Below are 26,799 nucleotides of genomic sequence, written 5' to 3'. Positions count from 1 at the left end.
ATTGTCTACTCAAAGGAGCGACTCTTTACTGTCACCTTATGGAAAGCATGAATATGACAGACCCAGCATCGTTGAAATGGATTTCGTCTGGTAGATCGTGTCTGGGAAACCTGACTCTATTCTGATGAAGGTTCTGACAAGGATTTTCTTTATCTTATTGTTGACGGTTTTCCTCTTTGTGTCAAATTTCTCTTGTCAGACAGTGAATGACAGTAGACGGCTCTGCTCCACTGGAAAGGTCGTTACCCCCCAAACAAACTACAACGATGTCCGGGCTGTATCGCACTATTTTTGGAGATTAGGTTTGAGCAGGGTTGGGAGGCTGTCATACCACTCCGAACCACTCTACTTCAAATGGCATGGCAAAGTCTGCAAAATAAGAAGCTCGCTTCACGTATAAGCATCCGAAGATGGCGACTCTCATCGTTAATATAAAAAATAAAATGCATGTTTCATATATAGTTATAGCAAACGTGGGACAATGCATGCGATTGAATAATTATCACTTCACATTTATTTCCTTTTCATTAAACAGTAATGACAATTACATCTTCTATTATAAGCGATTATATTTACGAAATTTTAAAATTTAAAAAAAAAAACGTAATTTACGAAAATTCTTCGTACGACTTGACTTTTTTTCAAACATTAAAACGAAATAAGGGTTAAACAAAGCGGCACCATGTGCAAGCCTCACGGACGAGGCAAATGCCGCAAATCATGATCCAAACAATAATATTACCCAGGAAATATTTCCATATCCAAATCCAAACGTTAACTCCACGATGTGGAAGTATTTTGGATTTTTAAAGAAAAACGAGGGACAGCTACAAAAGCCAACTTGGATATGACCTACGCAGTTTGCCGATTATGTTTTAAAAAATATGCCAATAAAGGTGATTATGATATTTTGTCCTACTATCTTAAATCTGTAATTATTTCTATCGTTGCTGGTATATAAACAATCGTATTTACTGTTTAGTATTCATTTGGTACTTACAACAGTATTATTTAATCTTAAGAAAAACAACGGACTTTAAAAATCGCATTAAAGTCTGAACACCTTGGAGAATCATCGAACAAAGTTACAGATTTTAAAACCCCAATCCAAAGCACCATAAGCAATTATGTAGGTCCACACCGAAGGGGAAAATTTCTCCCGAGAGGCAAAAAAATATTGATGATGCTCTAGCAAAGCTGGTTGCTGGGAAAATGTTGCCAGTAAGTATTGTGGACAATAATTATTTCACATCGTTTGTGGGACTTCTGGATCCAAGGTAATTTTTTTAACATACCAGTTACCTCATTTAATAGAAAATTTATTAAAAAATTTTCATTTAAAAAATTACTATTACTAATATTTTAGTTCAAAACACTCAAATAATTTCAATTTTCCAAATTTTTACATCAAATATAGAATTTAAAATGAAATTAAGATTTTTTAAAAATTGTTTCAGATACAAACTACCAAGTAGAAAAACTATCTTTAGCCGTTTGCAGAAATAAAAGATGAAATGGTTGTGTAGTTAAAAGAGGATCTAAAGAACTCTCCTAATGTTGCAATCACACATGCTTATATTTTACCACCACTGTTCATTTCATAGACCATGATTGGGTCCTAAAAATGCAGTTCTTGGTACTATAAAGATGGAAAATGTTCACACATCAGAAAACATTGCTTTGGAGTTGAAAAAAGTTCAAGCAGACTGGTCCATCTCTGAATTTATTGCTACAACGGACAATGCTAGAAATGAGTAAGGGGCATATGAAATCCTAGGAATGCAACGCTTTGGCTGTTATGGACACAGAATCAACCTTATAGTATAAAATGCCCTTGCTTTTCCAGAGGTTGGTAGAATTTTGGGCAAGGCTCGCAAGATTGTTACATTCTTTCATCAGTCAAGCAGTGTTTCTAAAATTTTAAAAGCAGAGCAAAGATTACTCTTGGATGAAAAGCTTGTAGGTCACAAGTTAGTGATTGATGTTGTCACAGGTGGAACTCGACACTCTACATGTTGCACAGACTTCTTGAGCGATATCCATGTCGAATGGCTCTTGCAAATGAACCAAGTCTGTCGAAGTCAGCGTCAACATTGTGTTTTTACCTTTGATGAACATGCAGTTGTAGAAAGTCTTGTTCACATTCTGGACCCATTTAAAAAGGAAACTACTATAGTATGTTCTGAAACCACACCAACAATTCAGAAAGTCCTACCAATGGTAACAAAACTATATCGTGCAGTTGAAATTAGAGAGGACGCCATTCCTTCTACATGTAACAGGAAAGTAAAGGAGAAGATTTCCTTTGAGATGAAGAACAGAACAAAACCAGAACCTATCTCATTGCTATGTTCTGCACTGAATCCTTTTGCAAAGGACCTAACATTTTTGAGTCAAGAAGACAGAGACACAGCACTCAGGTTGCTTCCTGACATTTTGATACCCTTGAATGTTACCTTAAATGTTAAAAAAAGAAACGGATACTAGTAAACCAGATGAGAAAACCGTCCCCATGCCACAAGAGGAAAATGGACCTAGACTTCCCTCCCCCCCACACTGGTAGTTAAAGATTCGGTTGAGGAAATTGATTATAGTCCACCTTCAAAGATACAGAAAAAGTCTGTTGATACAGATAATTGGCTGGCTGATATTATTTTCACAGGAGAAACCAAAATGAACAACTCAGCAGCAGCAGAAATGGAACTGAATAGATATTTTGGATCTAAACTTACAGAGGCCGACTTCAACCTTACGCTACTTGAATGGTGAAAGAAAAATGAAAGTTATTTCCCTCGTTTATCACAGGTTGCCAATTTTTTTAGCAGTACCAGCATCCTCAGTTCCCTCTGAGAGAATTTTTAGTATAGGAGGGGAAATAGTTAATAAAAAAAGAAGCAGACTACATTGTGCAAATGTTGACTTCCTCATTTGCTTGAATAAAAACCTCAAAACATCATGAAATCAAATTACTTATGATTTACATGTAACAAAGTTAGCACTTCAAAGCAGCAAAGCAATGATAGTCACGTGATCAGTGTCCTCTATCTTCTTAAATTTGATAGAAATCATCGTATTAGATATGAATATATTAATTGTTTAAATTTAAAAACAATTTATTTCCAATAGTAAAATTACTGCAAAACTTATACAGAAGGAGACCAAAAGTTCAAATTCAGTGAATTTTTTTTAAAGCATTCTTATTTGAAAATCAAAATAGCAAATATTGATTTTAAAAAATCCTCTAGTAAAGTATTCAAAGTTAAAAGTGTTCTATGCTGAAGTAGAATAAGATACATAACTTTTCTATTAAGCAGTATATATATGTGTTTTGGCCAGTGTTTTATGATATTAGGTGATCAATGTGGTCCACGCCTCTCTCGTTGTTAGTTTTTAATCAATGTCAGGGGGTTTGATGCCATTTCAGAATGAATTTGTGCATTATAAAGATATAGTCTGCTATATGTTAATCTCAAAAATCTATTTTTTATGCGTGGTTTTTTTTAAGTCATTGACCAACTAATACACAAATTTTTCCTGCACATAATTGATTTTTTAAGACATTTTATACAAGAAACCAAAATCCTTTTCAACAGCTTTGAACAGTTTTTAAACCCATAATATCACGAAATAAGAAGTCCAGGTCATAACACTCACCCGAGCAACAAATATGTAAAATTTTGATCCCCCAGTGTGGCCCTATCCTGCTCCTGGGGGCTGGGGTCATGATTTGAATAAACTAGAATCAAAACTACATAGATCTGTTTCCAAATAAGCTTTATCTTTTTCTCGGTAAAAAGATTTTTAAAGATTTTCACTATAATATTCTGCCATTTAACACTTCGACCCCACCTCACATTTGTGGTCCCACCCTATCCTTCAGTTTTTCAGTAAGGAAATTTAGATTGTCAACCAAAAATCGAGTTTCAGTCGCCAATTTATAAGCGAGATACAGAGCTCACAATTCACAGAGTCACAAGACTTAAATTAAATATAATAATCGCTAGGAACTATTTATTTCTGCCTAAAACGAGTTATAAGAGAGAAAAATCAGCTTGAAAAATAACTTTTACCGGTATATTGAACCAATGTAAACTAAAGCATGGCATTCGCCTTATTTACATGACAAAGCATTGTGAGCTCTGTATTTTGCTTATAACTCTACGACTGACACTTAAATTTAATTGATCACCAGAAATCTTTTCTAAAGTATTGTTATCAATAAAAAATGTTTAAAATGTTTGACGATGAATGTCAGCAGACTGTACTCGCATGCTATAATATTATTAGATAAATGTGATGCCAGTGCTTTCAGACTGCAATATGATTAAAAGTGTACACAAAATGAATATTTAGCTAAGACTTAAATTTATTTTTTCTAGATAAGTTATTTAGCCATGAATTGACCATGTCGAATACCAACTGACTTTGTAAGACTTATTCTTTAACCATTTTTGTAAGTAAGTCTGTTTATATAATTTTTTTTAAAGTGCTTGGGGACAATATTGTTTTTTTCTGAATATGACACTTATTTCTACTGTAATTTTTTAAATCAAAACAAATACATGTATGTTATTCTGTGACATAGATCGCTATTTGGTAACTTGCCCTAGCATTTTTCTTTATATTAAGATGTTTAAAACATACATATTTGGTTTAAATGTATCAATTGTGCTATCATTTAACGGGTATAAAATAATCACATCTCTTAGCATTCTCATAGGGACATAAAAATGATATTTTGAAAAGTATGGTGTTAACCTATACATACTTAGATATGTTCTACCTTTATGCATATGAATGATATACTGGTGCCATTGTAGTTGTTTTTTAAAGAAAATTCTCTTTACTAAAGATTTTGGCAACAGTCCATGGACGCATACACATGTGCATGTACGCATGTGCAGTAACATCGTAATGTATTATTAAGAAGTGAGGGAGGAGTTTTATGATATAAATTCGATTTTGATTGAGTTTTATAGATGCATATAACGTTTACTTATATTATAACCATTAAAGACATTCACAACAAGCCGTACGTTCATTGCAGACCAGTGTTCTACATTTAGATATATTGTTATATCATTAAGAGTGCAAATGCAATGCTTAATGATATAAATGTTTGTATCATTAGGGGTTGACAATGTAGCTGTTGGCTTGTTTCATTAAGCGTTAGATCTGCTGTGCATTTGCAACGCTTAATGATAAAATTGTATCATTAAGCGGCGATTTATCATGAGCGGTTGATGTTGTCAACTGTTAATGCAAGAATTTATCATATGTTATATTGTAAAAAGTTATATGATACGATATGATATTGTATCAATTTTTTTATATTTTATGATATGATATTGTATCATGATATTGCATTAGGGGTTACAATTGCAACGCTTTGTAGCAACCTCTAATGATACAACGTCCACTAATGATATAATGTTGCATTAGTGGTCAGGATGTTGACCACTAATGATATAATTTTATCATTAACGAACAACCTAACCGTCCGCTAATGATATAATTTTAGATTTATATCATTAGCGGTCAAAAACCGTAACCTCTAATGATATGGAAAAAAAATGAGAAATAAGGACTACCTTGACCACTAATGATAGACATTTCCACACATTTTTAATTGCATTAGTGGATGGATTTGCAACCTTTAATGATATAATATGATATAATTTAATATAAAATTATATATATATATATTTGATTTGATTTTCATACGATACTGCATAAGAATTGGTTAATTTTTTTATTTTTTATTTTTTTTGGTCGGGGGGGGGGGGGGGGGGGGGGGGCGTTATTTGATCATATACATGTATTTTGTCCTTTATTGTAGAATACACCATTCTGACATTACCCTGATATTTTGCCTTTTTACTTGAACTGAAATAGTCGCATACAGACAAAATACATACCATTTATGACTTTGTCTGTTTACTTGAAGATCCAAATTGATTATCATTAATCAAAAAGGAGTTGTGCTAAATATTTTTAGTTGAAGAAAGTTTGAAGAAAAGCAATTTTACGATATTAAAACATTATTGATAAACTTTTAGCGGGATTTTATTAACATGAAAAAGGTCCAATTCATAAGACTTATTCTGCCTGGTGCAGGCAGATAGCTAACCTTGCACAACGCAAACAAAAGTCACACGGGTTTCATATTTTATTTTGTGTGGAAACGTTGCCGTCATGAATAATATTGGTAAAAAACTACAACAAATAGAAATAACAAATTACTAAATAGGAAAATATAGAATTTAACTTTATACCTTTAACTGTAAATTACTTTAAAGACCATAATGGTGTGCCATACTTTTAAGAATGTTTTATCTGTAAAATAAATTTCCATCTGTAACTATACTTCAAAAATACAATTTAATACTAACAAATTTGAGCAATTACTTCAGTAAAAAAGACTTACTTAGTGGTTCGAGGCACGCATCTAACAAGATTGAAGACGATTGACAAAGTGAGACCGGACTGGTCAGCAAGGCTGACAGGAAGTGAGTGATTGACCAGATATAGTTAACTTGTACCAAAAATGATTACCGGGTATATTAAACTCAAAGTGGTTAGCTTGTAAAAAAAATATTTCTGAAGAATTTTAGAATTAAACCATAGACAACACAAGACTATTTGCTATTATGGTCTGTAGCACAATTGAATCACTAATTTATTGTTAAGTTGAATATGTGGGTTTATTAATTATACCTTAGAACAACAAAGAATATGAAATAATGTTGGTTGAATTAAAACTACTTCAACAATGGTGATTATGTCGGTGTAACAAAAAAATGTTAACCCGGGTTGAAAATTGACCCGGGTTTGATAAAATTATATCATTAGTGGTCAACATTCTGTCCACTAATGCAACATTATATCGTTAGTGGACAGTGTACATGTATCATTATATAAATAGTGCCTGTTTGGGAGGGTAACAGTTGAAATTGACACCCCGAGAGAACCATTGTCAACCGACGCGAAGCGGAGGTTGACAATGGTTTTCGAGGGGTGTCAATTTCAACTGTTATCCTCCCAAATGGGCACTATTTATTTTATTATACTGAATGTCTTAATTTTAAAGAAATTTTTCTGCTTTTGTATAGAAATGACGTGAATTCTACGGCGAACTGTACGCGCATAATTTACGCGCATGTAACAATTCGTTGTGTTACCCGTTGCCAAGTGTGTTGCTAACGCTGAGGGTAATAGAACAAATTATCAACTGCGTCTAAACCAATCAGATTTCAGTATTTAACATGAAAGTATAATAAAAGAGGTTGCTACATACCACGTTTTCAGTCAAATGAAATATTAAATGATTGAAGTCAGAAAAATCAACCTTTGAAATGTCAAATTACCCAAGACGGCAAATATAGCGGATAGTATGAAAGAGTTAAAGTTTTGAAACCGAAACTTTTAAGTACACACATGTACAATTAAACTGTGAAGAGCAAGTTACACTTCTGTTCAAAGACAGTTCAAAACTCTGAAGTCGGAGTCAATTTTCAACAGGGTCAGTTTTCAACGTGTCGATGTCCTTAGAAGTTTGAAAAATATTTTTCAAGCTGTTGAAAACTGACCCCAGGTATAATTTCACGACTTTTGGTATCAATTTTTCAACGTTGAAAAATGATATCCGGGTCAAATTTCAACCCGGGTCAAGATTCCTCGTTACGCCGGCGAATGCGTCATAAATGTCCAATACTCCCTAAACACACCCACTAAAAAGTTTCTGTGTAGTGTTTGTATCTGTATTGAACACAATATTTCTTTCTGTCAAATCAAGATAAGTAGCTTATTAATCATAATTGTGTTAATCTTGCAAGTTTAAGAAAAGTTATTGTTAAGTTGAATTAATTAAATAATCACTGATCGCGACTTGTCTGATAAAAATATGAAAACTGCTCATTATTGTGCTGTCAGTTAATTATCATGACTTCTCAAAATAAATTAAAGTTGAAGCGATTTACCGGAAATATAACATAAACGGCCGGTATTGGTTTGACAATCTTAGCAAACCACGGTCAACATGAACGATCATGGTGGAGAGATATATATATATATAAACGGACACCGGACCATGGCTTGAGACGATGTTGTTTGACATATATTCCTTTTAGCTCTATCTACACAGTTTAACAACAAGAGACAGAGTTCTTAGTCTTAATAACAAAATGTTGCTATCGGGAAAAAACCCCAAACAAAAACAAACAAAAACAAAAATCCATATCGGCATGAATATCGGACAATATTAGGAATTAAAACATGGAGCTGAAATTTTTTATCAGATACAAAATAATTAGGTAGAGCAAGTTCCATTTCAGAGACAGTTCAAAAACCTGTAGTTGGTCAATTTTCAACGTGTGAGGTCATCAGAGATTAGAAAAAAAAATATTTTTGAGCTGTTGAAAAATGACGTTTGGTCGCAGTTTTAACGTTAGAAAAGCCCCCGCCCCTCCTCCTCCCCCCCCCCCGCCCCCCAATATCCCAAATCAATAATCAATGTTGAAAAATGAAATCCGGGTATACATTTCACGACTTTTGGTCTCAGTTTTCAACGTTAAAAAAGTCCCCGCCCCTCCCCCCGCCCCCAATATCCCAAATCAATAATCAATGTTGAAAAATGAAATCCGGGTATACATTTCACGACTTTTGGTCTCAGTTTTCAACGTTAAAAAAGCCCCCCAACCCCACCCCCACCCCCTCCCCGAATCAATAATCAATGTTGAAAAATGAAACGCGGGCCAATTTTTAATTGGGCTAATATTCTTTGTTACAACGACATGATCCCTATTGTTTAAGTAGTTTTTATTCAACCAACTTTAATTGATATTCCTTGTTGTTCTAATCTATAATTAACAAACCCATATATACATATATATATATATATATATATATATATATATATATATATATATATATATATATATATATATATATATATATATATAATCTTTTATCATGTTATATCATTAAAGGTTTCAAATCCATCCACTAAATTAATGCAATTGAAAATGTGTGCAAATGTATATCATTAGTGGTCAAGGTAGTACTTATTTCTCAGTTTTTTTCCATATCATTAGAGGTTACGTTTTTTGACCGCTAATGATACAAATCTGAAATTATATCATTAGCGGACGGTTAGGTTGTTCGTTAATGATAAAATTATATCATTAGTGGTCAACATCCTGACCACTAATGAAACATTATATCATTAGTGGACGTTGTATCATTAGAGGTTGCTACAACGCTTATTGCTACACTAGGGTCTACAGAAACCCAACTTGAGGTCACCTTTTAATAAAAATTTGTTTTGACCAATCAAATCATCGGTTCCATTTTATAGTTACTTGTTTCAGAAGTTATTCGAATACATTTTTTTGGTTCCCGTAGGACGTCTATTTTCAACTAATGCACCGTCTCTAGATCGCTGACATTATATTGTTAAACAAAGGTCATCAGAAAGTGATTTTAAGTGGGATTTCTTCAGATCCTCTTGTAGTGAAAAAAGAAGAAACTGATTTTAATCACATTGTGGTGATTAAATTCTGTTTGTTACAAGGAATATATGATTGACTATAAAAACATGAAATCCCAATCACATGCAGTTTATTCAAAAGTGTTGTATTATAACAGTATATCCTAAAGTTATTTCTTATCTATGAAATTTGGGAGTTCTAAGCAATAATCTAATGTTTGCATTGTCACCTTAAATATGTGTATTCGTTTCTGACTATATGTTTTCTAAATGAACCTGTTTCGTACAGCAATCAACTATGTAGCTGTGATATATAAAACGATGTCAGATATTTTACCATCTAAATCAGTAAGGTAAGTTCAGCTTTCTTAATGAATAGTGGTCCAGTGTTTAATATCACTTCATTAAATTGCTCTTCTATTTCTTTTATCAATGTTAGTAATTATTTTTGAGTTGTTATACTAGTGTCCTACATAGGAAACTGTGACATTACAGATGAATGTTTTGTGCATATAATACGTTACAAAGCTATGATTTATATCGATCTAACCAAAATATAACAGGGATCCAATGGAAGGAAAATCAGAACAGACATCGAAGAAAAAAGAATTTGTAAATTCTCCAATACTGTCCCTTACAACACAAAATGATTTAGGAGTATTGAAACCGCCTCTAAATCTAACGTTTGGACACTTAAAAAATGTAAGATATCAAAATTATTTCCAATATTGCACCAAATAGAATAAGAAATCCATTTTAATACAATTTATAATTTGTTTTCATACTGAATATGTCAACAATGTATAATTGGTTACCTGTTATACATGAACAGAACGAATCTACTGAAATGCATGCAGTTTGTGTTTCTTGGGATTTTCCCCTAAGGTAGAGTTGTTTTAAACTTTTTTAATAACACTTGCATGCCTATCACTATCCAGTAACTTTTATAATTATATTTTTTTCAATATATATTTTGATACAAAATGCAACTTATCACTTAATCATTACTAAAATATGATGTCGTGCTGTTTTACATGTATCTAGCAAATGGACAGAAAGAGGATGTAAAGTGAGCCATAGTGATTTTACAAGAACAGTTTGTCAGTGCAACCATCTTACCAACTTTGCCATTCTGATGAGACCATATTCTTCTGTAAGTTAATGCTTTTGAATATTTGGATCAAAAAGAAATTTAAGATGGCGTTGGAAATAAAAATTTTCAAATTTAATAATATGTAAATAAATTGCAATACAAGATTTCTTATGTTTAGGCGACAGAAGACAAACAATCGTTAAAAACAATGTCCCTGGTTGGTGTTATTCTCTCCATATCATTTACAGCTCTTACTTGTGTTATCTACATCTTGACTTGGAGGTACTTTTTAAGTATAAAAAATACTAGTAGTTTATTATAATTCGTTTGAATATACGAACCTAAATAACATGATAGAGAAAAAGCCTAAGAACTACAAGAAACAGAAACCATTAGAAATTAGCCAATTACTTAATAGTTACAACCTATATGTATATTTCAGATACATTAAAAGTGACCAGAACATTATCATGATAAATCTCTGTGGATCGTTGATTCTGTCCTACGTGATTTTTATATCTGCTGTGGAACAGACAGGAAATGAGGTAAACTTTAAAGCACCCACAGCCAGTTCAGATATATGAAGGTTAGCTCGAGAAAACATTATACTACAACTTACATAATACATAATATGAAACACAAATGTCGTGTTTCATCTCAAAAATGTGTTCAGAAATGTACAAGCGTATAATTGTTGAAAGAAAAAAAAGTTATTTCACTTTTTGATATTTTAGGGTGTCTGCATCGCAACTACGGCCATTATTCATTATTTTTTTCTGGTCACCTTCTTCAGTATGCTAGGAATGGGAGTTTATTACTTCTTGAGTATTACAGTAACGTACTACGCCATGTATGTGGCAAACAACTTCAAGTCTATATCAAGAGTCCACTGGTTTCTGTTAGCCATATGGGGTAAGTGATTGAACACTCCTTGTTTTATATGAACCACAACCGGGCTTAATTGTATAAAAGTGAATATACAGTATTTATCACATGTTTATCTCAATATACGGTGGATAACACCCATGGGATATATTTTTGATATTACAATGAATGTTCCTACGCCACATGACATAATAGTTAAACATGACATAGCTATAGGGGGATGATTGACGTAGAACGAAAAAGAAACGGCATTGTTTGGTTGAAAAGTGTAAAGGTACGTTTTTGTTTTGATTTTATCCAACTTGTAGTGTGTTTTCTATCCCTTAACCAAGGCTTGGGGATAGAAAACACACAAGCCTTTGGATAAAAACCATATATCATCGCAAATCATGGTAGATCGTATATTATTCTCTGTTAATTTCTGTAAGGACAAAACAAAAGTTAGGCAGACCCGTTGCAGTGAGTACGCATACTCAACCTTGATTTTTAAATTACGACGTAGGGTACATTTTATAATCTTATTGTTGAGGAATACTTATACAAACTTTTTGTGCACTTTCAAATAGCCTTCACCTTTGTTACAGTATTTGGCGTTTTACAGGTTTACTTGTTCATATAAACGATTGGTTAAGGCGCTTCAGTTGGTATCCCAACTATTGAATTTCTTTTTTAATTTATGATGCATTATATCCCTTTACAATCTGCTAAATATCAAGCATGTAAACGTTTTATAATTGGCGTGTACGGTATTTCGCGGTATTAAGCTATTTAATCAGTTGGCGTGGATATGAATTAGCTTTTTCTGAATTTGACTATTCTTAAACATATATACATGGCATTTAGCGATGCGGGGGTGTTAAGGAAGCATATTTAATCTGAGTTGAATGTAATTCTGTGAAATCTCAAATCTTAGTTATTATGTACATATTTAAATATCTAAGCAACGATACGTAGACCAACAACAAATAAAAAAATACTGAAGACAATTTTTTTTTCAGAAATAAGTTTGTATTACGTAGATTGACACATGATGTATGTCCAAAAGTTGAATGTCGTGTGAATTTAATCGGAAAGCTTCAAAATATAACTAATTTAAGAACTCTAATAAAGTATTCTGGTGTGATATATTGAGAGTTGAACATAAGAATACTGGGAAAGATGATAGTTTTATCAATCATTCGCTAAAAGGTATGTAAAATTACTTTTATTTCTCGGCCAGGCTTTCCTCTGTCGTAGTTTATGATATAAAAATCCGACTCGAACAAAACTACCCCGTTTATTTTTAACTTTTTATTTTATTTTATGCGTATCGTTAGTTTGATTAATCTTAAATTGAGAAGTGCTGCTAGAATCCAATGTTGTGTGTTGTTTTGATGCAACATACCGTTTTCCGTGCAAACTTTATAAAAGTTAGGAAGGTTGTACGAGAGCCGGATTAATAACTATTTAATTAAAAAGGACATAGAATTCTAGCAGCAGTTTTGATTAAACTTAGATGTTTTGCCTTCACTTCGTAAGTGTATTTCATTTCAGATACCGCGGGGTAGTGTTGTTCCATCTCAATTTATGTTAAGGAATATACATAATCTATTTATAGTAGTCACGTGATAATGCACCAATGTAGAAGTAATGTACTACCTGATTTTATTTCACTGACATCTATTTCAAATGATAATAGGCCTACTAAGTTTTTGATCTTATTCAAAGTAATTATTTAATTTCACGATCTTGAATAAAACAGTCAAAATAAGACGCTAAATTGCCCATATGCTTCCTTAACACCCCTGCGGATGTACTTGATTTAGCGGAAGCCGCATTCCACCGAAAGCGCTCAATAGAATACACAGCCAACTGTAGTACGTTTACAGTATGTTATCATTCACAGATGTTTGTTTGTGATACAAAATTGAATTTATTACGAAAACTTACTAAACGTATCTGTGATCATAAAAACTGATCAAATCTTTCGTATATTTAATGTATCCGAGTACAGTTCGAGCGGGTGTGACTTTTAAGATTTAATCATTTTAATGCAGTTGTAAATGCAAAAGTATAACTTTCGTTTGTTTTGTGTTTAAATAAAAAAATTAACCTTCTTCTTGTGTTCATGAGTTTAGAAATTGTGATTTTATGAACAAGCTCGAGTAGAATACTACAATAGGACATACAACAGGATCGTGTTCGATATTGTGAACTTTCAGAAAGCCTGCGTAAGGCATGGCACGCTCATTTGATTTTTCGAGAAGAAAACATATATAACGTATTGACAGACCGCAATAAGAAACATAGTAAAAATAGTGTTATTCAGTAAAAAAAAAAAATGATTTTTATTGCCCATTATATATGACAAATTAAGAGAGACATGAGATGGAAAAAATCAACTTTGATATTATTCATAAATAAGACGATCGAGGAGGTTATTTTTTTTTTCAAATTTCATCATCTTGTTTCTATTTTATAAATTTTTTATAGATTTGAAATCAAAATGTATCCCTGGGACAGATTTATAAAAAAAATTAAGAATATAAGAAATGTGATTATTTGGTCTATGTTTAACTTTCCAGACGACCACCTTGGAAATCGGGATGTAGAATAAACTTTTTTATGTAAAAAATATCTATATCAAAGTTAAACTACATACAAGTAATTCTATAAAAATTTACAGGATAAAAATAATCAGATATGGTCTCGTTAATGTGATTTAAATCTGGTATATACGAAAACCAAGAAAATTTCAAACTCAAATATCGAAGTTATAGAATATAGAAGGCACTATTCTTAGGACACCTAACAGTTCTAAATGTAAATCATCATGGTATATTCCCCACAATTGTGTAAAAATATAGCATAATCACGCATATTTGCAAACATCAAATCTCGTACCTTAAATCTTGTATATCAAATGAGCCCTCTGCGCTCTTGTTGGTATAACACTCTCAAAATGTCATGAATATAAATCAAGGTATTTGTCATACACATGTCTGGTATGTTTATGCTGATATTGCTGTCCAATTTTTCAAAAGATAAATGTTTTGTTTTACATTCTTAGTGTGTATTGAAAGGTTATTCCCACCTGGATGTTTTCAACTTTTAAGGGCATTTTAAATTAAAAAGCATCAATTATTAACAAAATATGCAATACATGTATAGGTCAATTTGTTTTTGTTATTGACTCACTGCATCAACGTGTATTACTGTTCTAAAACCACTCATGTTTATAACTGTTTAAATTCTTGCTTGATTTTGACTAACCATCAGTATATATGTGTTCCGTAATTTCAATACATGATTTTAGTTCGTAACAGTTCCCTTTTACAAGCACGGTTAAGTAAAGTAATGTCCATTTATGTAAAAAAAAAGTATATGATCAAGTTTTATATGCACTGATTCTAGGCATTCCAGTTATAATTACAACAACAACTCTTGGAGCGTTCTGGGGAAAAGATTATCACCTTAAATATTAGTATGTATTTATATTACGAAATTTTTAAATACTTTGTAAAACTTTTTTTTCAGAAATTGATATACGCGCCCGCTATTATGAATTTATCAGATATTTACGCATTCGTTTGTCTGTTTAGTTGTTGGTTGTCCATGGAAAGCGGTTCACTCTACATGTTTATCATTCCAGTCTGTATAATAAGTGTTGTAAGTACTACGTATGCTAATATTGATTATATCGGAAAAATAAAGTTAAATGATACATGATCATGTTGTTACTCGTTACTTGGTTTTTTTAACACTGGATGAAAAATCAAGTTTCAGCAAAACTGAAACTATATGATGGAAACCTTGCTGAAACTTGAAGTTGAAGTTTCATGTATAGTTTCCGCAATGCGGAAACCATTATATCGATTCAGCAAGTATCCGTTAGGTTTCAGTCAGCAGAAACTTTAGTATAAGATTCCTGATGGTTTCCGCAATGCGGAAACTAAATGTGAATCATGTGAATAGTTGTGTAAGTTATTATGGAAATATCAATCAGTTTCAGAACATTTCCGCTAGGTTTCAGTATGCTGAAACTTTAAGTTAAGATTCCTGATGGTTTCCGCAATGCGGAAACTAAATTTGAATCATGTGAAAAGTTGTGTAAATTATTATGGAAATATCAAATTGAATCAGTTTCAGAACATTTCCGCTAAGTTTCAGTATGCTGAAACTTTAAGTTAAGATTCCAAATGGTTTACGCATTGCTGAAACTATTACTAAAATTGATTTGAGTTTAATAGTGATATCATTTATTTTCAACAGGTTTAAGTTTAATTCTAGACTAATGATAATGAATCCGTACATACTAAAATGTATAGTAAGGTTTCAGCGTGACTGAAACTATATGTATACATCTAACTACATGTATCTTCAAATGTGGCAAATAAGGCGATTAAGAACCTTACTAAGTAATTAATTGAATTTTAAAAGAAAAACTGATGTCTGATCTTGTTTAATGCATATGATGAAATCATTAATCTTAGGTACTCGGGCACGTGTATACATGTGTATACATTCTTTGTCCAGGTGACCTCCTCTGTGATTTGCCTGTATATTCTGTGTGGATTGCAGGGTTTTTTCTGTCAGGAGTGAACAAAAGACTGTTACATAACATATACACAGTACGAAGCGTGAGTTTATAACTGGAGCCCGGCGGGAATTTTTTTTCAATTTGTGTGTACCTGAGTTAGTAAAACTGATAAGTAAATTATAATTATTTAGTAAAATAAATTAATATACCTATTTTGTAAGACTCCTTCTTAAATCATTTAGTTATCATTTGAATGAACCTTGAGGTACATTAACTAATTAAGCAAACAAATTAAGGTAAAGTCGTTGTAAATTTTTACAAATCGTACCAAATATTCGTACAACCTGAAGTTTAGAGCTAATTCATTTCTTTTTTAATACATGTACCACGCCAACACATGTACACAGGAATTTTTTTTTTAAAAATTCTACAGTTGATAATAACAAGTAAAACCCACTTGGAGTTTAAGTCTAATATAATAATTGTTTAATTATTTACATGCATTTCAGACTTTACTGCATGTATGACTGTATCATGATTCACTGGCGTCGGAAGCAAATTGAAAGCGGGGGGGGGGGGGGGGGGGCTAGACTAATCCTCAGAAATATTGAGGAAAAACCCTAAAAAACCCTAATTCCCAAAATCATGGAAATCCTAATCCGTGGGGGGAGGTGGAGGGGTATACCTATACTATATACTTCCGAAAATATATTTCCCTACCCAAATTTTTTCCCCCAAAATCATGAAATTCCTAACTCGAGTCGGGGGGGGGGGGGGGGGGGGTAGTATGCCTATTACTCCAACTTCTCAATCTTTCAAGGTAAATTTAGGAACAATTACATTTCCGGCGAGAAAAAGTGGGGGGGGGGGGCTATAGTCTAACTTTGCACTAAGCCCCCCCCCCCACTCCCCCCCCCCCCCCCCCCCCCGGTTCGACGCCTATGTGATTCGTGCATTTCTATACTTTGTATTTTCTTTCTGTACTGTAAACACAGATATTGATACATGTTTATGAAACATGCACATGTTTCTGTTATAAGATATAATAAGCATTATTTATAATTTTACTGAAGTTATACGTTATATTACAAAATCAGTTTAAAATCCAGCACTAGCCATGTGGTGCACGTGATTTTAATCCCATTTTTAAAATTTGATTATACATTCGTATTGATGTAGAAAGTATACCAAATAATTAAGATTATATTTTGTTTATATATCAGTCCGACGTGTACGTCTTACTTCCCGGCTTGTTTAACGCGTTTGTATTTTAATTTCGTAAGTATTCTTAACGTACTGTTCATCGCATGACCAATCAGTGCACATGTGTAACTGTAAAATAATTGCCATCAATTCATCGTAGTTGTAAATTCACCGTACGGGTAAACGCTGTTAACCGGACCCCGTTAATTGATCGGCATCTAATTATATTTGTGATTTCTGTGTGTTCATGCAGAACCTGCTCTGTGATGAACATAATATTTTCACACCTCTATAATTTGAATAAGAATATGACCGTGCTTAGAATCGCGGTGAAAATTGGACAAGTCAAGACTAACTTGTCAGTAAACTATATATGGCTCTATCATATTTAGTTTGGCAAAATCATCAGTACATGAAAATACAATATAGTTAAAGACAAAATCTGATACATATGTCTCATTAAAACTTGTTTAATTTCATTAGACATTTGTAAACAAACGGTCGGCCATTTTTTTTTTGGTTAATCACGTGTTACAAATACAATAGTGTAACAAACACACGCCAATACTTTGTCGTATTTAACCAGGAAATACTGACTCCGACAATTCTTATTTAAAATAAATATACATGTAAAAGTATACTATTCGGTAAAAAATGATAATTTTGATTAAACATTATTCATTTTAAACTATCCCAAGATGCACTTTTCCAAGATTTAGCGGGTTCTGATTGGTCAGTATTGGCGCACTTTATGATTCCGAGCGAAGGTTACAATGGACAAGAAGGTGCTGTTGTAAAATGGAGAACTGAGAAGCATTAATAGCCTCTACAATAAGGAGATAATGCAGGAACGAAGAACTCATGTCAAGGTAACTTAATTCACAATATAGATACTCCCAATAACATTTTCAAGGCTATAATTTATCTCTCATTTGTAAACGAGATCTCGCGCCATCAAATCAAGATGGCGTAATTTTTTTCAAACTTGGTTCGGCGTTTTAATTTTTATTACCGTATCTCTTTTAAATATACGTTTTGACCAAGTTAACCATTAACCAACTTTATATGCATGATAATCAAGATTATCCAGGGTATACACATACATAATTATATAAACGTCCCTAATATATGAATGCTTGGTTGGTAAACAAGACGAACAATGAATCTTTCGCACATTATACAATTTACAAACTCTAAATGTAACGACAAAAATTTATTAATTAAATCCGGAAAATGAAATCTTTCACGTTTTTCTTTTTCAGCATTGACAGCATACAAAGTCAATGTTTCCGGTGATTAGTTGCATCCTCTGTTCGGTGATTCGGGTGAATGTTTTGACCAGCTGGACGATGTGAACGCAAGGTATTGGTTTGAAATTGATTATTTTCACCATTAACTTATACATGTGTTGGATGTTTATAATTTACTGTAGTAATTTTTGGGAAATCCAGGTCTAAGTTCTTGAAAAGGAGGTTGATGGGGGGGGGGGGGGGGGGTGAAACACACTTATTGTTGATAAGTTTTTCCATTGTTCAACAAACAATAATTGAATCAAAATGAAAATAACATAGCTTCAAACATAAAATGAAACATTTTAGACCAGATACTACTGTAGTCATTATATGACATAGTTTAAACAGCAACTGGCATCTGCATAGTAGCTTCTGTATTCAGAATTTTATTCAGAATGCTTTTATTACATGTTAGGCTGAATGACTTATGTTTATTGCTTAAAAATCTAAATGAAACTTTATTATTCATGTTTAAGATAAATAAAACAGACATAAAGTACAGCCCAGTGAAAGGAACAAGTTCATCGCAAGAAGAAGAATTTTAATGCTACCACTGTCCAGAACTACTAAGTCTGCTGTAGCCATGATGTGATCATATGAGTGCTTCATCGGTCTGGACAATGCTCGAAAGTCCCCAAAAAAGGCCTATTTCCATAAACTACGACTCGGGTTACATCAACAACAGCCAAGGACACTCCTTATTGATTCGAATGGACACATCTCTACGACCCGACTAAACCTCTGCAGAACAAGACTTTTTAACTGTAAAGTATTCTCATTTCAAAAAACCTATAAACTATAAAAGTACTTTTTTTATATGATCAAATACCAGTATATTACAATGTCTGTCTGTAAGCTAGAATCTTAGAAAATCACATGGTTTTGACTTATTAAATGATTGATTAGACCTTGCAGATATTAACTTTCATTTTCTTAAATAATTTGTTATATTTGCAAATATTGCATAAAATATTAGACTCCATGTAACATATATCCTCACACCTGCAAGTTGATAAGTGTCAACTATTTTTTTTTCCATTTTCTTTGTTTAAACATTTATTGATAACTTAGTTTTTATTTGCAGTAATATATGAAAAATTAAGAAACCAATCTTAAATGTAAAAACACTGCATTAGGAGATGAATGCATGGGTCATAGAAATGATAAAATACACCAAACAATATTCAATTATGTCGTATATGAAAATATATAAAGACAACATATACCCCATGTATTACAATTTTTATATAACAAAATAACTTGGATGGAAAGTTGTTTCCATGTGGGTTTTATTCTAATCTGTGTTATGTAACTAATATATAATTGGAATTAGCTTTTATATCATAAGTAAAATGCTGGTATTGATGAGAATTGTAAGGTGAATGATCTGTGTGATACTTTGTATTTTATACATTCATGCTACAAAAAGCAAGTACATGTACATGTAGTAATACTTGTCATATATAAACAATGTATATTTTACTTCATGTCTTGGATTTAAAAATATTAATGTAGGTAAAGTAGTGAAATGTAGGAAGGTAAACCATGTGTAAAGAAGAATATTCATCAGGAATGAAGTGTGTTGCAATCAGCATAATTAATTAAATGTGTATATCATATTTTTGCACACGATTTGACAGACTGCTCCATTGTTAGCTTTTTATTGGCTAACAAGCTTTTCATATCCCCCTCTGGGTCATCTATTAAATACTGACAGGCTTATGATATTAAAATCTGATCAGTTGGTACATCATGGGTGGAAATGAAAAGTTCACTTTGGACTTAATGGATTATCAAAAAAATGATATCAAATCCTGTTCTATTGTAAAACATTAGATTATATTACTAACAAAGAAAAGGTTTATCCCAACTTGTAAGTGGGTCACTTTGACCTCATTTTGGAATTTATTGACATATTCAAATCAAATCTGGGTCATACCTCTATAGTCAACTACTATCTTGTAGTGTATTTTTTTTTTTTAAAGATGGATGCTTTAGACTTTTGAAAAATATTTTATGGTGTACATATTCATTGTAGTTCAAAACAAATTGAGACAAGTGTATCATGTTCATGTAACAGTGAAGTTTTCTTTGTTTATTCATGTACGTGCAGTTATTTTGTAAATTGCATTCATATTTTTTAAAAAGTAAGATCTTTGTTGCATTTTTAAAGGGAGATCTGATAGGCATTTAATCGAGATGAAAAAAAATACAAATGTAAAGATTTCTATGGGAGTTTTTTTTCTTGTGCAATTTTATCATTTTTTAAATAAAAGTCCCTAATAAGGGAATTGCCATATGGATGTTTCTCCATTATTGTATCTTGACTGTATTTTATTTATTATTGGAAACAATTTCAGATTTTTGAACAAAATAAATTTGGAACTGTTTGAAATTGTTTTGTTTTTACATAAAGTAGAAACCTTGCTCAGCTTTTGTGAAAGCAAAAATATAAAAAGTTTCAGTTGCGGAAACCCTTTGTAAACAATATGTTTCCCAATTGTATATGGAGGTTGAAACTATGCAGAAACTTCAAGTTTCAGTAAGTTTCCGTCGCGGAAACCATTTGTAAACAATATGTATCCCAAACGTATATGGAGATTGAAACTATGCAGAAACTTCAAGTTTCAGTAAGTTTCCGTTGCGGAAACCATTTGGATTCATGGACAGCCTAAGTTTCAGCACTGCGGAAACTTAATGAAACTTGAAGTTTCCGTGCTGAAACCTGTCGGAAACTTAAAGTAACCTTAAGTTTCCGCAGAGTTTCCAAAGGGTTTCCGCAGCGCTGAAACCAGATATTTCATCCAGTGTAAGCAATGTTTGAACCTTAGTTACCCTGATCATAAAAAAAGTTCAATGTACAAATCAATGACTATTAAACTAATCTGCAACAAAAATCCTCTAAGTTATTTTGAAATAATAGAAAAAACATGTACATGTGCTTGAAAAAGAAACAATATGTAAAATTATAATTTGAGATTAAAGAAAGTCTAAAATATTTTTACAAATTTAAAATATGTATGGAGAATATTTTTATGGTACATTTGTCACGTAAAAATGGCTACACGATGTACTTCATATTATTTCAGTTAAACATACTGATAATCATTTCACTGGTAAGGGTACTGTGTGCCTCCAGTGCAATGACGAAATCCTCGCTGCAGAAAAAGGCGACGTACGTAATTCTATCTTAAGCTTTTATGTACCTTCACTTACGATTTTATGCCTCTTATCCATTTATTTTTAAATCACCTGCATTAACAAACCATTTATTGAGTGTTTTAAAATCAACATAGCCATTGTACTTGAAATTTAAAAAACAAATCACTAAAACATAAACAGTTTATGAATTAGAGATAAGAAAAACAATGATCATTATAATGAAAAATGATTGGTTTGATTTTACAATTTCATCTTTAAAAAAAATATTGTGTATGCACAAACAGGTCCGGATTACGGTCCCTTGGAACACTTCTACCAGTGTTAGGGGTGACCTGGTTATTCGGAATTCTAGCCGTTAATGAAAAAGCAGATGTGTTTCAATATATTTTTGTTATTGCAAATTCCCTACAGGCAAGATTTTCTTTACAATGTGTTTTTGGTTGCTTTTGAAATTGAACATTTATGAGTTTTCATTATTTGATATTTTTTTCCTGATATTTTCTAGGGGTTTTTCATATTTGTATCGCACGTACTGTTAAACAAAAAGGTGAGAAAACGAAAAAAGAAAAATAACTAGTATGAATTTGATCTTTACTTTCTGAAAAACTTCATTTCGCATCCGTTACTTTTCAAGACCATCAACAAAAAACTGGAATAGTTTTGCTATAATTAAGCGTTTGTACTTTTGATCAACATCTGATGGATATTTTGTATTACTTGCAGGTGATACAAGGTTTAAAGAACAGATATCCAGCCGTTGGTACTTTCATTAGTATTGCAGAACACAATAAAAAGGAAACTACCTCTGTATCACGAAGTCAGTCAACATCTAAATTCAATGCTCCTTTGGTGGAAACCAAGGTAAAGAAAAGCACATATGATAGAATCTAAAATATATGATTTGATTTAATGAAATGGTTGAAAACATATTGATATTAACACCTCAATTTGTTTTCTTTTTTTTTAGAAAAAGGGTTTATTTGAAAAACTTCGTAATAATAAAGTCAAAAAATCCGATTCATTTATGACAGAAAGAACAGCGTCCACTGATTGTCCTGCAAGTGTTTCTCATGAAAAAGTAGGCCAATTTCGTAATAATTCCTCATACAAGTCACAGAAAACGAATCTGATTTACTCTTAATCATGAATCGATTTTAATACTAATCAGACACTTTTTTCAGAGCTTTGTGATGTCAGAAAATGATCCTACAAACAACACAATGAAACTGACATCACAAGAAGGACGCACGGTATTCCTCTTTTAAAACATCTTGCAATATAATAAGTTTTCGGCTGAAACGAATGTAATCAGAACATGTACAAGATCACTCATCGGTTAGTCGTAAATAACCCAAATACAATGTATTGATATATAAGATATTGTATAGACTATATAATAACAACTCCTTTACAAATTAACGTTTGTGTTCCTCAAGACCTGGATATAAAATCAAATTAATTATGAGACATTTAATCAAGGCCCGTGAATAGATGGAAAATCGATCAGTACATTTTAAGTGTCTATTCAGTTTTTCTTGGATAAGAAGGGTTACAAATAGCTTACCCTGAAGAAGATGCAGGTAGTCAAGAAAATTTCATTGTTTGTGTCGTTAAGTGCTTTATATTTTTATCGTCCACTCCAGTCAATGTGTTTACATTTTATAAATGCGTTGTTGCGTGTGTTTTCAATACATAAAGGGCTGAATATTAACTATCTGTAGTTTCATAGGCTAAATAGTTGCGGTTTTAAATTTGTTTGTGAGCTTCTTTCATTGATTTTTTTTTTGGTAATTAATTTTTTACCTCTTTTACAATTTGTTTAATGCTATATAATTTTCTTTTACAGATGAGACGATTTCGGTTTTCATTTAATCTTAACCCATGGAAGAAAAAGTACACGGTGACTGAAATGTGAAAATATTGATGATGTACATGTACGCACGCAATGACAACTTGCACTTGAAATGACTTTATTTTTTTTATGGTTATGTTTATTGATTTGCTTTTAACATACGTCTGTTTATACTGATTATATCTATTTTGGGGTTAGAGTTAAGGAACTCGAACACTTGTTACGCAGACACAGTTACTAGAGATACATGTATTCTATATGTTTTTTTAAATTGCTTTGAAGCAAACTGTTGATCCATACATTGCTGTTTTACAGAATTAATTCCTGTCATTCAGTCAATTGTAACCTAAGGTAACTCGGAGGACTGTAAAGATGACTAATGGCATAGCTATGCCGTTCAGTCCTCTGTTGGTTATATTTTATTTTTCAAGCATTTTTCAGTTCACTGATTGGCAGAGATCTATCTTGTGTTTTAAACAGGTGAAGTAAACGAACATAGCCGATTCTTACCCTATTATTCTGTATATGTTTTTTTTGGATGATGCATATGGCTTGTGATGATCTTACTTGTGTATGATTAAAATGCCGTAAGCGAAGATCACTCTTTTAATATATGCTTTTGGTAGTCAAAATATTTTAGAAGCTTAGGTAAAAATGATATATGTAATCAAATACATTAATATTGAACAAAGCGGTTTTATATATTTTTTTCTTATTTAAAATGATTGAGTTTTAATCAAGCAATTCTATTAATCCAATGTGACCTTTAATGTGTGTTGAATATAAACGTATCTTTAGTGTAATTTAAATCACATTGGTAGGTACATGTTCATTATGTTACCAAGCTCAAATTTATATAATTGTAAAAGCAAGTTACTTTTTTGCAAGTTGTGGGTATTTTTTTTTAGAAATGATTGAACAAGAAAATATTAGTGATACTTTTTGGTGTCAGTTTCAAAGGACTTACAAACATAGAAGTACATTTATATCCTTAAAGATTCAACCAAGTACTAATATTTAACTGAGTGATAGACAATTTCTTGGATATTATAATGTATATATCCCATTCATACATGAATTGCACGAGACAACTTTAGCAAACTGATAAAGGAAGGAGTTGTATAGTTTGATTAAATCATCAAGTGTATAGCATGGTTTACATTTAAAAGGCACTTGAATCTTGAATAGTTACATCTACTACAAAAAAACAAACAACAACAACAACAAATAACTAAGTCGTAATTTTTTTCTTTCATTGAAGCATGTTACTGATAATGAATGATTCTTAATCATTGAAAACACTCATATGGGTGCAAACAGCTGTATATTTAAGGTCAGACGGGACCTATCTTCCATTTTTAGCTCACCTGAGCTGAAAGCTCAAGTGAGCTATTCTGATCACATTTTGTCTGTCGTCTGTCTGTCCGTCTGTCCGTCCGTAAACTTTTCACATTTTCAACATCTTCTCAAGAACTACTGAGCCAATTTCAACCAAACTTGGCACAAATTATCCTTAGGCAAAGGGGATTCAATGTTGTGAAAATTAAGGGTCACACCCGTTTTCAAGGGGAGATAATTAGAAATTAATGAACAATTTCGAGAAATTTTCAAAAATCTTCTTCTCAAGAACCAGAAAGCCAGGAAAGCTGAATCTTGTGTGGAAACATCCTCAGGTAGTGTAAATTCAAAGTTGTGAAATTCATGACCCCCAGGGGTAGGGTGGGGCCCCAGTGGGGGGTCGAAATTTTACATAGGAATATATTGAGTAAATCTTTAAAAATCTTCTTCTCAGAAACTAAACAGCCAGGAAAGCTGAAACTTGTGTGGAAGCATTCTCAGATAGTGTAGATTCAAAGTTGTGAAATTCATGACCCCCGGGGGAAGGATGGGGCCACAATGGGGGGTCGAAGTTTTACATAGGAATATATAGAGTAAATCTTTAAAAATCTTCTTCTCAGAGACTAAACAGCCAGGAAAGCTGAAACTTGTGTGGAAGCATTCCCAGATAGTGTAGATTCAAAGTTGTGAAAATCATGACCCCCGGGGGTAGGGTGGGGCCACAATGGGGGGTCAAAGTTTTACATAGGAATATATAGAGTAAATCTTTAAAAATCTTCTTTTCAGAAACTAAACAGCCAGGAAAGCTGAAACTTGTGTGGAAGCATCCTCAGGTAGTGTAGATTCAAAGTTGTGAAATTCATGACCCGCGGGGGTAGGGTGGGGCCACAATGGGGAGTCAAAGTTTTACATAGGAATATATAGAGTAAATCTTTAAAAATCTTCTTCTCAGAAACTAATCAGCAAGAAGATTCTTTATAATTATTAAGACTTTGGCTCCAGGACAATTCTTCGGCCTCACAAGAAGATTCAGAGTTTGATGTAGCTAAATATCCCATATATAAACAATTGTAAAGGATCTTTTTGAGAACTGCAATACTCAACATGTGATATGACTATAAAATTGAAGCAGACAGCTATTTTTTCATTAAAATCTTTTTGTATTACTGTATTGAGTTATTGCCCTTGATTTATTGATTCTTGATTATTTTTAATTAATGCATCCAATGTTAACCAATTATTGTGATGATTATCTTTATACAATAATGAATATTCAATGTATATAAGTTGTTCTGCATAAGTAGTTTTGGGTTAGACCGGATTAGTTTGTTTATTTCTGATTTCCAATTTTTAGATACTATAGGCCGGCACATATATAGGGACAGTGTCTATTGCATTTCAAGGAGCGACTGTTTGGGTTTAACCTTGAACAGGTATGGATAGATTGAGAGTGTGGACATCCCTGCTCTATCTAATCTTCGTGTTTTCTAACCTACGATACAGAGTGTGCGGTCATCCCTGCCCTGTATCGCATTAATACAAGTGTGCGGTCATACCTGCTTGTATTGGTGGTGGTTGCGGCGGAGCACTAGTGTATAGTCATCCCTGCTGGTGTTCTGGCCTTTCTAGCGCAAGTGTGCGGTACTCCCTGCTTGCGTTAGGTTGAGCTGTTGGCGCAAGTGTGTGGTCATCCCTGCTTGCGTTATCCCTGCTTGCGTTAACGTTGGTACCTGTTCAGTTGCGTAGGTGTGCTGTCATATCCGAGTTCCAAGGGGGAAAAATGGATTTTATTTATACAGGATCTACATGTATTATTGTACATTGTCCAGATTGTTTGTATTATGACTCCATTAAAGTAGATCCAGTGTTCTGTGATGTCACACTTTTTTGTAAAACTTTGAATTCTTTAAAAATTGTGCAATATAGTTTTATCTATTTTATGTGAATATAATCACATGGATGTAATTA

The 26,799-nt window shown here is 32.5% G+C and overlaps 1 protein-coding gene and 1 long non-coding RNA gene across 4 annotated transcripts in view; both read left to right on the top strand.

Annotated features, from left to right (window-relative positions):
• The window catches only part of LOC105336854 (uncharacterized), a 48,399-nt gene extending 21,857 nt beyond the window's left edge, over positions 1-26,542 (top strand). For all 3 annotated transcript variants that reach the window (XM_034458491.2, XM_066084852.1, XM_066084851.1), the window contains 16 exons: positions 9,777-9,840; positions 10,051-10,189; positions 10,320-10,372; positions 10,532-10,640; positions 10,759-10,862; positions 11,023-11,125; positions 11,315-11,492; positions 14,859-14,928; positions 15,047-15,113; positions 21,569-21,654; positions 21,926-22,052; positions 22,147-22,188; positions 22,365-22,502; positions 22,609-22,719; positions 22,823-22,891; positions 23,488-26,542. In XM_034458491.2, the coding sequence (XP_034314382.1) occupies positions 9,777-9,840; positions 10,051-10,189; positions 10,320-10,372; positions 10,532-10,640; positions 10,759-10,862; positions 11,023-11,125; positions 11,315-11,492; positions 14,859-14,928; positions 15,047-15,113; positions 21,569-21,654; positions 21,926-22,052; positions 22,147-22,188; positions 22,365-22,502; positions 22,609-22,719; positions 22,823-22,891; positions 23,488-23,556 (1,529 nt within the window). In that variant the 3' untranslated portion in view covers positions 23,557-26,542. The remainder of the gene's footprint in view (positions 1-9,776; positions 9,841-10,050; positions 10,190-10,319; positions 10,373-10,531; positions 10,641-10,758; positions 10,863-11,022; positions 11,126-11,314; positions 11,493-14,858; positions 14,929-15,046; positions 15,114-21,568; positions 21,655-21,925; positions 22,053-22,146; positions 22,189-22,364; positions 22,503-22,608; positions 22,720-22,822; positions 22,892-23,487) is intronic.
• Positions 17,191-19,961, top strand: LOC136275483 (uncharacterized). The gene is made up of 3 exons (XR_010714062.1): positions 17,191-18,056; positions 18,450-18,549; positions 18,956-19,961. It is a non-coding gene; the product is annotated as an uncharacterized lncRNA (long non-coding RNA).
• Positions 26,543-26,799: the final 257 nt, after the last annotated feature.

The sequence above is a fragment of the Magallana gigas genome, chromosome 5 (genome assembly GCF_963853765.1).
Source record: "Magallana gigas chromosome 5, xbMagGiga1.1, whole genome shotgun sequence".
Taxonomy (NCBI): domain Eukaryota; kingdom Metazoa; phylum Mollusca; class Bivalvia; order Ostreida; family Ostreidae; genus Magallana; species Magallana gigas.
The sequence above is the reverse complement of the archived record's forward strand: the minus strand, read 5'-3'. Positions and strand labels throughout refer to the sequence as shown.